The following is a 14427-nucleotide window of genomic DNA, read 5'->3' as shown; positions in this document are numbered from 1 at the left end:
CTTTTCCAGCAATGCCAAGAAACCGCCCAGTGAGGGCAATTGACTCCGCCCTTTCCTGTTTATAAAAGCCCCAGCTTCCTGGAGGGAGGCATCATTTTGGTAAGTGTGACCCGCCAGATGGAGTTCCTGAGCAGCACTGATCCCAGAACTCTTTTTGACTGACTTTTTGTATCCTAAAGACAAAGACACAAAAGTGCATACCTTTTTTTTTGTGTGTGTGTTTTGCAAGAATATTTAACCAGACATTCGGGTTGGTGCCCCAAATTTTCTTCTGGCACCCTATTATTCCTGCACTCAGCCACAGCACATACAAGTAAGAATTTCCCTGGACTCTGCACACATGACAATAACGACCCCATAAATATATAAACGTTTTTGGTATGTGCCATTTGATATAGGATTTGGAAGTAAGTGTTAATGTTTGTGATGTGCCATGTGTTGGAATGACAAGTTCAATGTATTTTATTACTACCAGTGTTTGAGATGCATCATCTGTTGGAATGTCAATTCATGTGTCTCTAATATATATTGGCTTTTGGTATGGGATTTGGAAAAGTGGTGTTAATGTTTGTGATGCACCATCGGTTGGAATGACAAATAAGTGCATTTTAATACTACAGATGTTTGTGATGTGCCAGCTGATAGAATGACAAACACACACTTGTTCTTTTAATAAGGTGGATATACTTTGAGATTAGTTTAAGATTTGTGTTTTATTTTGTATTTGTTTATTATGTGTATACCAATTCATGACAATTTGTTGATATTGAACTGCTTGTGTCAACAGTAGCAGTCATCACTACTAACAACACAGGGTAAGTAACAGATCATTTTGGGGGGCTTCATAGGCTTCATAGGGGATGTAGGAGTGCCCTGAAGAAAACTCACACAGACAGAAAAAAATGCATTAACTCCACATCAACGGTCAGTGGGGGCACAAGGTTCAAGCTCAAGATTCTGGATTCATGCAGCAGCAGTGCTAACCACTGTGCCACCATGCCCCCCGTGTTTATTATTATTATTACCATGAAATTGCTGAAGTGAAGACTTCCTTTTCTTTTTGTTTTTCATTTTCCATCACTGTCTTTGTTTATAATCAGGCACTTTTAATCTGTCGATTTTGTCCATGCTTCTGCATTGCTAGCTTTTCATTAATTCAGACATTCCTGTCACCGTTTATTACAGCAAATAAAGACAGCAGAGCAGTCGGATCGTTTCAATTCCCAGCCCACCCTGACATGTGCTGCCTTTGAGCTATAGGAGCATAAACGTGGCGGCTATAACAAGCAGTCGTTTAGAGTGACCAGTGTCAGCACAAAGCACAAGGATCAAATGGGAATCGCTCAGAGTGGAAACCAGCGTGATAAGAAGGCTGAAAGGTCTAAGAGCAGCAAGAGTTGGTGATATTGAATGGAATATGTGGGGGCTTGGGATGGGAGAAGGTTTGAAAATCAACAAGAAAATAAGGATCAACTCAGAATGACAATCTGCCATACAAATGAAAATCTGCAGCTTATTGGTGTTCAATTGTCTCATCGCATAGCACATTCGAGCATAGCTGGCCCAGAGGTTAGAACCGCTGTCTCACAGCTGCCAGGTTCAAATCCAAGCTCAACATCTGTCTGTGTGGTGTTGGTACTTCACGCCTGATATGGCGATGGACCATGATGAACTATAAATGATTATGTGCTGGGGGTTTCCTGCTTTTCATGCATATATTGATTAGACACATAAAATGATGGAGATTAAAGCACTTACTCCAAAAACAGAGGGACATTTAGGATGATTTGTGCTTCCTTTAGAAAATACTCAATTGCTAGGAACAAGCAGACCCGCAGGGGTCCTCCCAAGATCAAGGATCCAGATGCAGACCTCCCAAGATCAAGGTTCCAAACGCGGACCTCCCAAGGTCCTCCCAAGATCTAGGTTCGAGACGCGGACCACCTAAGGTTCTCCCAAGATCAAAGTTCCAGGTGTGGACCCCCACGGTCCTCCCAAGATCAAGGTTCCAGATGTGGACCTCCCAAGGTCCTCCCAAGATCAAGGTTCCAGACGCGGACCTCCAAAGGTCCTCCCAAGATCAAGGTTCCAGACACGGACCTCCCAAGGTCCTCCCAAGATCAAGGTTCCAAACATGGAACTCTCAAGGTCCTCCCAAGATCAAGGTTCCAGACGCGGACCTCCCAAGGTCCTCCCAAGATCAAGGTTCCAGTCGTGGATCCTGGCGGTCTGGCCAAGAACAAGGTTCCAGACACAGACCCCCCCAAGGTCCTTCCAAGATCAAGGTTCCAAACGTGGACCCCCCAAGGTCCTTCCAAGATCAAGGTTCCAGACGCAGACCCTCCGGGGTCCTCCCAAGATCAAGGTTCAAGACACAGACCCCCAAGGTCCTCCCAAGATCAAGGTTCCAGACGCAGACCCTCCGGGGTCCTCCCAAGATCAAAGTTCCAGTCATGGATCCTGGCGGTCTGGCCAAGAACAAGGTTCCAGATGCAGCCCCCGCCCCCCCCCAAGGTCCTCCCAAGATCAAGGTTCCAAACGTGGACCCCCCCCAAGGTCCTCCCAAGAACAAAGTTCCAGACGCAGACCCCCCAGGGTCTTCCGAAGATCAAGGTTCAAGACGCAGACCCCCAACGTCCTCCTAAGAACAAGGTTCCAGGCGTGGACCCCTAAGGTGCTCCCAAGATCAAGTTTACAGCTCCAGTAGTTTCAGAGTACCAGCAGATTGCCCCACCACATGTGCTTGATGCTTTTCAACTTTGACAGTAAGCCCACGGACAAAACACCAACGTCCAGGTGCACAATGCTGACCCCTGAGCACATTGCTGCATACCAGCAAGACTTGGACGCTTCCCACAAAAACGGCGAGCTCAACTCCTTCCACATGCGCTCTCTCAGGTGTATACCCAGCACCACTTGGAGAGACACGGTCACCATCAACGTACCACCTTCAGCTTCACCTTCCTAAAGACACAGTTACATGCAATGGCTGGGTTATGTTTCATGCATGTCCAATGGTTGGATACCTAAGGACCACCTCTTTGAAAAATTGGCAACGTACAAGAGGCCAACAGTAAAGACCCCTGAAGCACTTCAAGAATGTCTACAAACATGACCTTAAGCTTCTTGGCATGAACACCATCACTTGGCAGTTGGTCACCTCAGATAGTTCCTGGAAGCAGGGAATGATGAAGGGTCTCACGAAGTATCAAACCAAACAGATGCAGAAAGCTGACAATAAGATGGTGCACAGGAAATCTCATGCCCAAGACATTGGAGCTACCTTAATGTTCTGATGTACACGGAATCGCCAGGAGTACCAGGAAGCAGGAGGAAGATGAAGGGTCTGTCAAGGTAGACATCAAATTGATGCAATATGAGGGTCCAAAGAAAATCCCATGCCCAAGATGAGAGGGTCTACGGGAAACCCCATGCACAAGATGTTGGAGCTCCCTCAGGGTTCTGCAGTACATAGTGCTGCCAGGACTGCCACTCCCATATTGGACTTCATGGCCACAGCAGATGCAGCTACAAGCAGTCCACCAAGGGTACAATCACATGATCCCTCGAGATCAAAGGTGGCCTACTAAATCCCATGTCCAAGGTGAGAAGGTCCACATATTGGAGCTACCTCAGTGTTCTTTTGTACACGGTGTGGCCAACATTTCGTGGAAGCAGGAGGAAGATGAAGGGTCTCTAGATGTATTACATTAAACTGAGGCAATAAGATGGTCCAAAGGCAATCCCATGCCAAAGCTTCCTCAGTATTCTGTTATACATGGTTCAGCCAGGAATGTCTTGAATAAGGAGGAGATGATAAAGGGTCACTGGAGGTATGGCGCAATAAGCGGGTAAATGGGAAATCCCATGCCCTGGATGTTGAAGCTTCCTCAGTTTTCTGCAGTACACAGCGTGGCCAGGACTGCCACTCTCAACTTGGACTTCACGGATACAGCAGACGCTGCTACCACCAGTCCACCAAGGGTGCAAACACATGATCCCTTAAGATCGAAAGTGCCTACTAAATCGCATTTGCAAGGTGAGATGGTCCACAGGAAATCTCATGCCCAAGACATTGGAGCTACTTCAGTGTTTTTTTGTACACGGTATGGCCAGGAGTACCTGGAAACAGGAAGAAGATGAAGGGTCTCTAGACATATGACACCAAAGTGATGCAAAAAGAGGGTCCAAAGGAAATCCTATGCCCAAGATGTTAGAGCTCCCTCAGTATTCTGTTATACATGGTTTGGCCAGGAATGCCTTGAAGGAGGAGGTGATAAAGGGTCTCTGGAGGTATGGTGCAATAAGAGGGTGAACAAGAAATCCCATGCCCAGGATCTTTGAAACTTCATCAGTTTTCTGCAGTACACGGTGCGGCCAGAACTGCCACTCTAATAATGGACTCCATGGCCACAGCAGACACTGCTACCATTAGTTCTCCAGGGGTGCAAACACATGATCCCTTGAGATCGAACGTGGCCTACTAAATCCCATGCCCAAGGTGAGAGAGTCCACAGAACATCTCATGCCCAAGACATTGGAGCTACCTCATTGTTCTTTTGTACACTGTTATGGCCAGGAGTACCTGGAAGCAGGAGGAAGATGAAGGGTCTCTAGATGTATGACACCAGAAAAATGCAATAAGAGGGTCCAAAGTAAATCCTATGCCCAAGATGTTAGAGATCCCTCAGTATTCTGTTATACATGGTTCGGCAAAGAATGCCTTGAAGGAGGAGGTGACAAAGGGTCTCTGGAGGTATGGTGCAATAAGAGGGTAAACAAGAAATCCCATGCCCAGGATGTTGAAGCTTCCTCAGTGTTCTGCAGTACACAGCGTGGCCAGGACTGCCACTCTCAACTTGGACTTCACGGACACAGCAGACGCTGCTACCAGCAAGGGGTCCAAACGCATGACCCCTTGAGATCGAAGGCAACCTACTACTATGCTGTTAGGAGATCAAATGCCCTCTCAATGTTGGTCGGAGCAAATGAACCAGAACCTCAGGACCACGGACAGCATCCAGAGGAAATTTACAGCCAAACACCCAATTCATGGGTTAATAACACATTAGTCTCCTTTGCAGATTGTTCAAAAAGCTCTGCGTGATTTACATTCTTATTCTCAAGAACAATAAAAAGACCCTTTAGAACAGAAACTTATTTACCGTGTGACGCATTTGATGACATTTTTCAGACCTCCGAGCTTTCAGAACAAACCAGCGAGCGGCCCTTGATATTCAATGTATTAGCTCCTTCTGCGGCTTGTACGTGCAGAGAGGTGCGATGAAGAGCAAGCGAGAGTGGAGTGGTTTTTTTTTTTTTTTTTTGATGAAATATAAATTTATTCAGGTGCAGAAATGGATGCAGAAAGATCAAGAAGCTGTGAAGTGGGGAAAGGTAAAAAAAAAAAAAAGAACAGAATGAATAAATAAATAAATACATCAGCATCTAATGAAAGTGGAGGCTGTAAATGGAAGAGCTCCTCAAGTTATTAAAAAATGCCAGTGTTGGAGATGACGAAGATCAGAAAGAAAGCCCTTTGCTAGAATTTGACGTCCAGTAACGTTCCAGCATTTTCGACCCCCCCCCCCCCCCCAACCAACCTCTTGTGATGGCTGTCAATTAGGATTTTCTTTTTGGGAAGGGGGGGGGGGGGGGCTTGTTCTACTATATGTGATTATAAACTGCTCAAAAAAATTAAAGGACCACTTTGAAAGCACAGAAGATCTCAATGAGGGAGAACAATAATCCTGCTGGTTATCTCTACAGCTATGGACTGAAACGGTGATGTGAGAGGAACAAAAGGATGGAAATGAAAATGATCAACCTGCAGAGGGACCTCCCGAAAATCAAAGGGAAAAAAAATGATGTGGCCATTTGGCTGAAATTTCATTGCAGTAACTCCAAGTCGTTACTCTGTAGTTTGTATGCCATCCCCAAATGCCTGACCACGTCCTAATAAGATGACAGATGGTGTCCTGGGGAATCTTCTCCCAGATCTGGACCAGGGCATCACTGAGCTCCTGGACAGTGTGAGGCGTCAGATGGACCGAAACATAATGTCCCACCCAGTGGTGTTCTATTGGATTGAGGTCAGGTGAGTGAGTTGGGGGGTTTGGGGGGCAGTCAATGGTATCAATTCCTTCATCCTCTCGCCACATGAGGCCGGGCATTGTCGTGCACCAGGAGGAACCAGCATAGGGTCTGACAATGGGGCCAAGGATTTCACCCCGATACCTAATGGCAGTCAAGGTGCAGTTGTCTAGCCTGTAGAGGTCTGTCTGTCCCTCCATGGATATGCCTCCCCAGATTGACCATCACTGACCCCCCACCGAACTGGTCATGCTGGACGATGTCACAGGCAACATAACATATTCCACGGCTTCTCCAGACCCTTTCACGTCTGTCACATGTGCTCAGGGTGAACCTGCTCTCATCTGTGAAAAGCACAGGGCGCCAGTGGTGGACCTGCCAATTCTGCTATTCTATGGAAAATAATAATAATTCATGACATTTATATAGCTCTTTTCTCAGTACTCACAGCACTATCCACACAGGGAGGAACCAGGATGCGAACCCACAATCTTCCACAGTCTCCTTACTGCAAAGCAGCAGCACTACCACTGCGCCACCTGTGAGATGCCAATCGAGCTCCACGGTGCCCACTAGAGGACGTCGGGCCCTCAGGCCACCCTCATGAGTCTGTCAAGTCAAGTCTGTTTCTGATTGTTTGGTCAGAGACATTCACACCAGTGGCCTGCCTGCCTGATGGAAGTCATTTCGTAGGCTCTGTCAGTGCTCATCCTGTTCCTCGTTGCCCAAAGGAGCAGAAAGCGTGGGTCCTGCTGATGGGTTAAGGACCTTCTACGAGGGGCCCTGTCCAGCTCTCCTAGAGTAACTGCCTGTCTGTCTCCTGGAATCTCCTCCATGCCCTTGAGACTGTGCTGGGAGACACAGCAAACCTTCTGGCAATGGGAGACACGTATTGATGTGCCGTCCTGGAGAAGTTGGACTCCCTGTGTCACCTCTGTATGGTCCATGTATGGCCTCATGCTACCAGTAGTGACACTGACCGTAGCCAAATGCAAAACGAGTGACAAAACAGATGAGGAGAAAAATGTCAGTGGCCTCCCTTCACCTGTGAAACCATTCATTCCTGTTTTGGGGGTAGTATATTTAGTAGTAGTATAGTAGCTGCCTTTGATTCAAGGTGTTCACAAGAAAAATAGTCATCTGCTTCATGAGGTAGATGTGCGTAATGAATAACAAGAGTTGCGTCAAATATTTGAAATACTGAAATTTGCTCCAGTTTTAACAGTTTAAGTCTAAATATTCTCAATTATAATAGAAATTTGTCATGTTTACAACCTCTGATAGAAGTCCACAGCGCGACAGAGAGAGGTTGGGAGCACGCGCTGATTACGTGTTACCACACCCACCACACGGCGAACCACCCGGATTTGAGACCCGAGAGCCGTGCAACGGTTGACACCTTAGTACCACACTGAAGAGGCTGGTATAGACGGCTAGTAAAGGATCAAAAATAACCTGTATGGTCACCAGGGGGCGCTGCAGCTTCCCAGAGACTCAACATAACTACTCAAACACAAAAGTTTTTCCAAAGGATTTTATCGTGCAAAACTCTTACACAATAAAGCGTTTCTCACTCCCCACTAATTCTCACTTTCTTCGACTCTGTCGTCTTTCCTCCACTGCGGACTCCACTCCCGGCTCTGACTCATCTAGATGTGGCAGAGCGGCTCCTTTTTATCTTGGACCCGGGAGTACATCTGGTGCCCGGGCAGAGCCCACATGAAGCAATTCGGGGTTGATCAGAAGTCTTGTAAAGTAGGGATTACCAATCCCAACAACTCCCTCTGACAGCCCCCATGGAAACCCAACCAGGCTGCCCCATGGCACTATAACTCCCGTTATGCCCTGCGGATATCCGTGTGGAATTCCTGGTCTGGGGCGGCACAGTGGTAGCGCTGCTGCCTTGCAGTTAGGAGACCCGGGTTCACTTCCCAGGTCCTCCCTGTGTGGAGTTTGCATGTTCTCCCCGTGTCTGCGTGGGTTTCCTCCCACAGTCCAAAGACATGCAGGTTAGGTGGATTGGTGATTCTAAATTGGCCCTAGTGTGTGCTTGGTGTGTTTGTGTGTGTCATGCGGTGGGTTGGCACCCTGCCCAGGATTGGTTCCTGCCTTGTGCCCTGTGTTGGCTGGGATTGGCTCCAGCAGACCCCTGTGTTCAGATTCAGCGGGTTGGAAACTGGATGGATGGATTCCTGGTCTGGGTGTGCTACTATTTAGTGTATCGGGGAAGCTAATGCTTGGAAATACAGTGTCTCCCATTGTTCCTTAATTATACTGGCCTCTCGGCTGGGTAACAAATCGTGCCCAGGCCCAGTCGGGGACACCAGCCCCATACCGGTCATCCATTACACCTCATATTTGTAATCACTGACCTTGAAGTAGTCTTACATGATTCCCACACGCTTATGTTCAATATTTAATATATAATATTCATATATTCAATATATGAACCTACTGGGAGGCGTCAGACGGTGGATGCTGGGCACCTACTGATGGTGTTAGGCAGATTTGTTGATTTGGGTGTTTTAGTGACGGTCCTTATGACAGACTGACACGCCGTTTACTTTGAACGCATATTTTGCAGGCCACGTTTTCACAAACATAGCTGTTAGTTGTGCCAAGGTTGAAACAATTATCATCGTAACTGAACAACAGAGAGCACACGCAGCACCTGCGACACGCACATTTACCACTCGTCTGTTGATGTGCTTGAATGCCAGTATGTAAGCTGAAGTTACTGAATGGTTCTTCTCTTATGATGTTATTTATCTTGATTTTCAGAAAGCATTTGATGAGGAGGTGCCACACGAAAGGTTGGGCATCAAACAAAAAGAAGTGTCAGTTCAGGGTGTGGTGGGTGCAGAATTGGCTCAGACACAGGAAGCAGAGGGTGATGGTGTGAGGAACCTCATCAGAATTGGGTGACGTTAAGAGTGGTGACCAGCAGGGGGCAGTGCTGGGGCCGCTGCTATTTTTAATATATACAGTTAGGTCCATAAATACTTGGACAGAGACAACTTTTTTCTAATTTTGGTTCAGTACATTACCACAATGAATTTTAAATATTTTATTAATTCTATATATTCTAAATTTTAATATATAGAAATGATTTAGATAGGAATACAAGGAACAAGTTGGTGAAGTCTGCAGATGATACCAAGATAGGTGGATTAGCAGATAATTTGGAATCCGTTATATCATCACAGATGGACTTGGATAGCAGACAGGCTCGGGCAGATTTGTGGAGGATGAAATTTAATGTCAGTAAATGTAAAGAATTACACATAAAAAGTGAAAATGTGAGGTTTGCGTACACGATGGGCAGTCGGAAAATTGACAGTCCACCTTATGAGAAGGATTTAGGAGTTGTAGTGGACTCTAAGATATCAACTTCCAGACAGTGTTCAGAAGTTATTAAGAAGGCTAACAGAATGTCAGGTTCTATAGCGCCTTGACGTGTGGAGTACAAGTCACAGGAGGTTCTGCTTAAGCTTTATAACACACTGGTGAGGTCTCATCTGGAGTACTGGGGGCAGTTTGGTCTACAAAAGGACATAACAGCACTAGAAGAAGTCCAGGGAAGAGCAACTTAGCTGATTATAGAGCTACAGGAGATGACAATTGAAGTACGCCTCATGAGAAGGATTTAGGAGTTGTAGTGGACTCTAAGATATCGACTTCCAGACAGTGTTCAGAAGCCATTAAGAAGGCTAACAGAATGTCAGGTTATATAGCGCCTTGACATGTGGAGTACAAGTCACAGGAGGTTCTGCTCAAACTCTATAACACACTGGTGAGGCCTCATCTGGAGTACTGGGTGCAGTTTTGGCCTCCAAGCTACAAAAAGGACATAACAGCACATGAAAAGGTCCAGAGAAGAGCGACTAGGATGATTCAGGGCTACAGGGGATGAGTTGTGAGGAAAGACTAAAAGAGCTGAGCCTTTGGAGTTTAAGTAAAAGGAGATTAAGAGGAGACCTGATAGAAGTGTTCAGAATTATGAAGGGAATTAGTCCAGTGGATCGAGATGGTGACTTCAAAATGAGTTCATCAAGAACACGGGAACAAAGTTGGAAACTTGTGCAGGGGAAATTTCACACAAACATTAGGAAGTTTCTCTTTCCACAAAGAACGACAGAAACTTGGAATAAGCGACCAAGTAGTGTGGTAGACAGGAGGACATTAGGGACTTTCAAAACTCAACTTGATGTTTTATTGGAAGAAATAAGTGGATAGGACTGGCGAGCTTTGTTGGGCTGAATGGCCTGTTCTTGTCTCGATTGTTCTAATGTATGTTAAATTTGAACATTTAGATAGATAGATACTTTAATAATCCCCAAGGGGAAATTCACATTTAGTAATATAATGAATTACATTTTTCATTCCAATAGGTGGTGCATTGCACCTATTAACACTGCCTTCATGAATCCCATACCGGAGGAGTCCCATATCTCTATTATATGCTGTGTTGGATATTTATCTACAAAGCTATCTGTGAAGTGTATTGTGCTTTTCATATCACATATCTTTAGTGAATTTCATGACTATCTTGTATTTTCCTTTTCTGTCTATCATATGGTGCATTTCTAATCTATTATAAGATGCCTTGAATATTAAATCTGCTTATCTGTCTATGTAGAATAGAAAGCCTCGTCTGTCCAACATCGTATGTCTAACCTCAACACGTATGCATCCACTAAAAATACGATTTTTTGTTTGTGTGGAGAGTAAACTCTTGAGGTAAGCCAAAGTATGGGTAATGCATAATTCAGTTTGACAAAGACCTTAGTCCATCTTCTGCATGTGCCCCTATAGTCCCAGTGCCACTCGTATTGTTTCAGTGCCAGTTGTGCCCTCCTGCCTTGAGCCCATTCAGCTCCAAATGATCGGCTTTCCCCCATTCGTTTTAACAGTCAAGAGGACGTCTGCCTGTTTTCAGCCATGCAGCGGCTCAGCGTCTCCTCAGAATATTATCCTGGTGGGGCCGACCACAGTAAAAACCTGAGTTCACATCCCAGCACAAGCAGTCCGGTTGGGATCTGAACTCACCCCTATGGTTTCAGTTCTTGATTGCAGCTGTGGCGAGGGTCCGCGGGGAATTCAGTTCCTTCCTCTGGCAGCGGAGACCCCTGGAGGTGAAACACCTACTAAGGGGTGAGTTAGGGGTACTTCAGGGGAACAAAAGGTGCAAAGACAAAGCATTGATGTCACTTTTCATTTAGACAGAGCTAGCGATAAAAGAAACACAAACATTAAAACTTTTGTTATAACTTTTTCTTAAACTCTTGAGAGGGCACACTGGAGAAGAAGAAAATCAGTTAGAAATAAATAAATAAGGTAAAGCAATAAAAATTTGACTGGAGGTAGGGAGTCGTGAAATTCCAAGAAAAAAAAAAACAATCATGAAAGCTACAAAGAAATATTGAGATCAGAAAGGCAGTGGACTGAGTATTGAGAGCCCCGCTTAACTCTTTGCACACTTTGTTTTTAATTTGAAATGAATATATTTGCCCTTTTTTTGCCCACCAGTCTAAACTCAGTAACCCATCATGACAAAGTAACGACATGTCTACAGAAAGTCCTACAAATGTATCAAAAACAAACCGGTCATCCCTAGAGGTATGGAGACCTTTTTTCTGTGAGACTCCACATTGTTCTCGGGTCCATCCCATTGGCTTTATTGCTCCTTGAGATGTTTCTAGAACTTATCTGGAGCCCACCTGTGGTAGACTAACCTGACTGGATATTATTTAGGAGACACATGTGGACCTGTGCATAGAAGTTCCCACAATGCACCCTGCAGGTCAGGACAAAAACCAACCAATGAAGTCCCTGCAGACCAACATTCCACCTCCCCCCCCCCCCCCCCCCCCCACCAATAATAAAATGGATCAGGGCAAGGAGATCCAACTGTTTCTAAAGCTTGGAGTGAGTGTCCCTAGGCGCCCAGCTGCCTCAAGGATTGTGAAATGGAAGATGTTTGGAGCCACCAGGACTCTCCCTAGAGTGGACCATCCAGGCTAAACTAGTCAGGTAGGGCACTGGTCAGAGAGGTGACCAAAAACGTAATGATCGTCGTAAAAGAACTTCAGAAGTCCTGTAATGACTTTGGAGAACCAACCTTTTGGAAGGACAACCCCACACTCCAGCAATCGGGCGTTTGTGAAATTTAGGAATTTGATTTACAGAAGAATAAAGACTTGTCGTTAACATTACTAAATTATTCTTCTAATGTCATTTCTAATTATGATGATTACTGCAGTATGTTTGGGTGCATTTATATATTTAAAAAGAAGTAAAGCCAACCATGACCCTAACAACAGTGGCTTCAGAGAGTCTGCAGACCCCTTCACTTACTGTCTTGCAGGTTTACTTTTGAACGGATACATTTGCCATTTTTGTTCAGCAATCTACACTCAGTAACCCGTAATGACAAAGTGACAACCTGTCCTCAGAAAGATTTGCAAACTTATTAAAAACCAAAAACTTCAATCTTTCCTTCCTGGAAGTCTTCAGACCCTTTGTGGTGGCTCTCCACGTTGTGCTCAGGTGCCTCCTGTTGAATTGAATTCCCCTTGAGATGTTTCTAGAACTTGATTGGAGTCCTTCTTCTTCTTCTCCTCCTCCTCCTCCTCCTCTCGGCTGCTCCCATTAGGAATTGCCACAGCGGATTATTTTCTTCCATATCTTTCTATCCTCTGCATCTGCATGTCCTCTCTCACCACATCTATAAACCTTCTCTTAGGCCTTCCTCTGTTCCTCTTCCCTGGCATCTCTATCCTTAGCTCCCTTATCCAAATATACCCCTCATCTCTTCTCTGTAAATGTCTAGACCAATGCAATCTCGCCTCTCTGACTTTTTCTCCCAACCGTCCAACTTGAGCTGACCCTCTAATGTCCTCATTTCTGATCCTGTCCATCCTTGTCACACCCAATGCAAATCTTAACATCTTTACCTCCAGCTCTGTCTCCTGTGCCACCATCTCCAGCCCATATAACACAGCTGGCCTCACTACTGTCCTGTAGACCTTCCCTTTCACTCTTGCTGATGCCCATCTGTCACAATTCACTCCTGACACTCTTCTCCAACCTGCCTGCATTCTCTTCTTCACTTCTCTTCCACAATGCCCATTACTCTGTACTGTTGATCCCAAGTATTTAACCTCATCCACCTTCGCCAACTCTACACCTTGCATCCTCACTATTCCACTGACCTCCTTCTTATTCACACACAGGTTTTTCTATCTTGGTGGCTCCTACTGACCTTCATTCCTCTCCTCTCTAGAGCAGATCTCCACCTCTCCAGGGTCACCTCAACCTTCTCCCTACTATCGCTACAGATCACAATGTCATCAGCAAAAATCACAGTCCACGGGGACTCCTGTCTAATCTCATCTGTCAGCCTGTCCATCACCATTGCAAATAAGAAAAGGGCTCAGAGCCGATCCCTGATGTAATCCCACCTCTGTCGCTCCTACCGCAGACCTCACCACTGTCACACTTCCCTCGTCCATATCCTGTACAACTCTTACGTACTTCTCTGCCACTCCCGACGTCCTCATACAATACCACAGCTCCTCTCAGTCACCCTGTCATCTGCTTTCTTCAGGTCCACAAAGACGCAATGCAACTCCTTCTGGCCTTCTCGCTACATCAACCCCCTCAGAGCAAACTTCGCATCTGTGGTGCTCTTTCCTGGCATGATTGGAGTCCACCTGTGACAAACTGGATTGACTGGACATCATTTAGAAAGGCACACGTGGACCTGAGAATAGAGGAGCCACAATTCACACTGCATGTCAGGTTGAAAACTAAGCCAAAAGGTCCAAGGAATTCTCTGTAGACCACCATGATTGAATGGTGGTGAGGTATTGACCGGATCAAGGGAATGAATCCACTTGTAAAGCTTTAAGTGTCCCCTGGACCGGAGTATCCTCGAAAAACTGTTAACTCGAAGAAGTCTGAAACAACCAGGACTCTTGTATAGAAGGTCCTACAATTCACACTGCAGGTCAGGTTTGAAAACCAAGCCATGAAATGCATGGGACTCTCAGTAGTCCTCCAAGATCACATGTTGATCAAGACGAGGATATAAAACCATTTCTAAAGCTTTGAGTCCTCCAAGGAGCACAGCACTCCATCAATCAGGGGTTTATGGTAGAGCGGCCAGAGGAAAGTAAAGACATCTGACAGTTGAAAGGATGAGAGCAGAGGATGAAGATTCTCTGGCCTGATGAGACATAAATGGAACCCTCTGGGGAGAACACCAAGCATGAGTACAATTTGGAAGCACTGAAAGGGCCAGTCGGGTCATCCCCTACAATTCTAACTCTT

The 14427-nt window shown here is 45.7% G+C and overlaps 1 protein-coding gene across 4 annotated transcripts in view; it reads right to left on the bottom strand.

The window, feature by feature from the left end:
• Positions 1-14427, bottom strand: part of vwc2l (von Willebrand factor C domain containing 2 like) — a 79075-nt gene that overhangs the window by 40273 nt on the left and 24375 nt on the right. The window contains exon 3 of one of the 4 annotated variants that reach the window (XM_051930328.1): positions 11143-11237. The exons of 2 other annotated variants lie outside the window; for them this stretch is intronic. In XM_051930328.1, the coding sequence (XP_051786288.1) occupies positions 11145-11237 (93 nt within the window). In that variant the 3' untranslated portion in view covers positions 11143-11144. The remainder of the gene's footprint in view (positions 1-11142; positions 11238-14427) is intronic. One more of the 4 variants, XM_051930329.1, reaches the window with a different exon arrangement.

Source organism: Erpetoichthys calabaricus, chromosome 8 (genome assembly GCF_900747795.2).
Source record: "Erpetoichthys calabaricus chromosome 8, fErpCal1.3, whole genome shotgun sequence".
NCBI classification, from domain to species: domain Eukaryota; kingdom Metazoa; phylum Chordata; class Cladistia; order Polypteriformes; family Polypteridae; genus Erpetoichthys; species Erpetoichthys calabaricus.
Note: the sequence above shows the minus strand (reverse complement) of the source record. Positions and strands in the feature narration are given on the sequence as shown.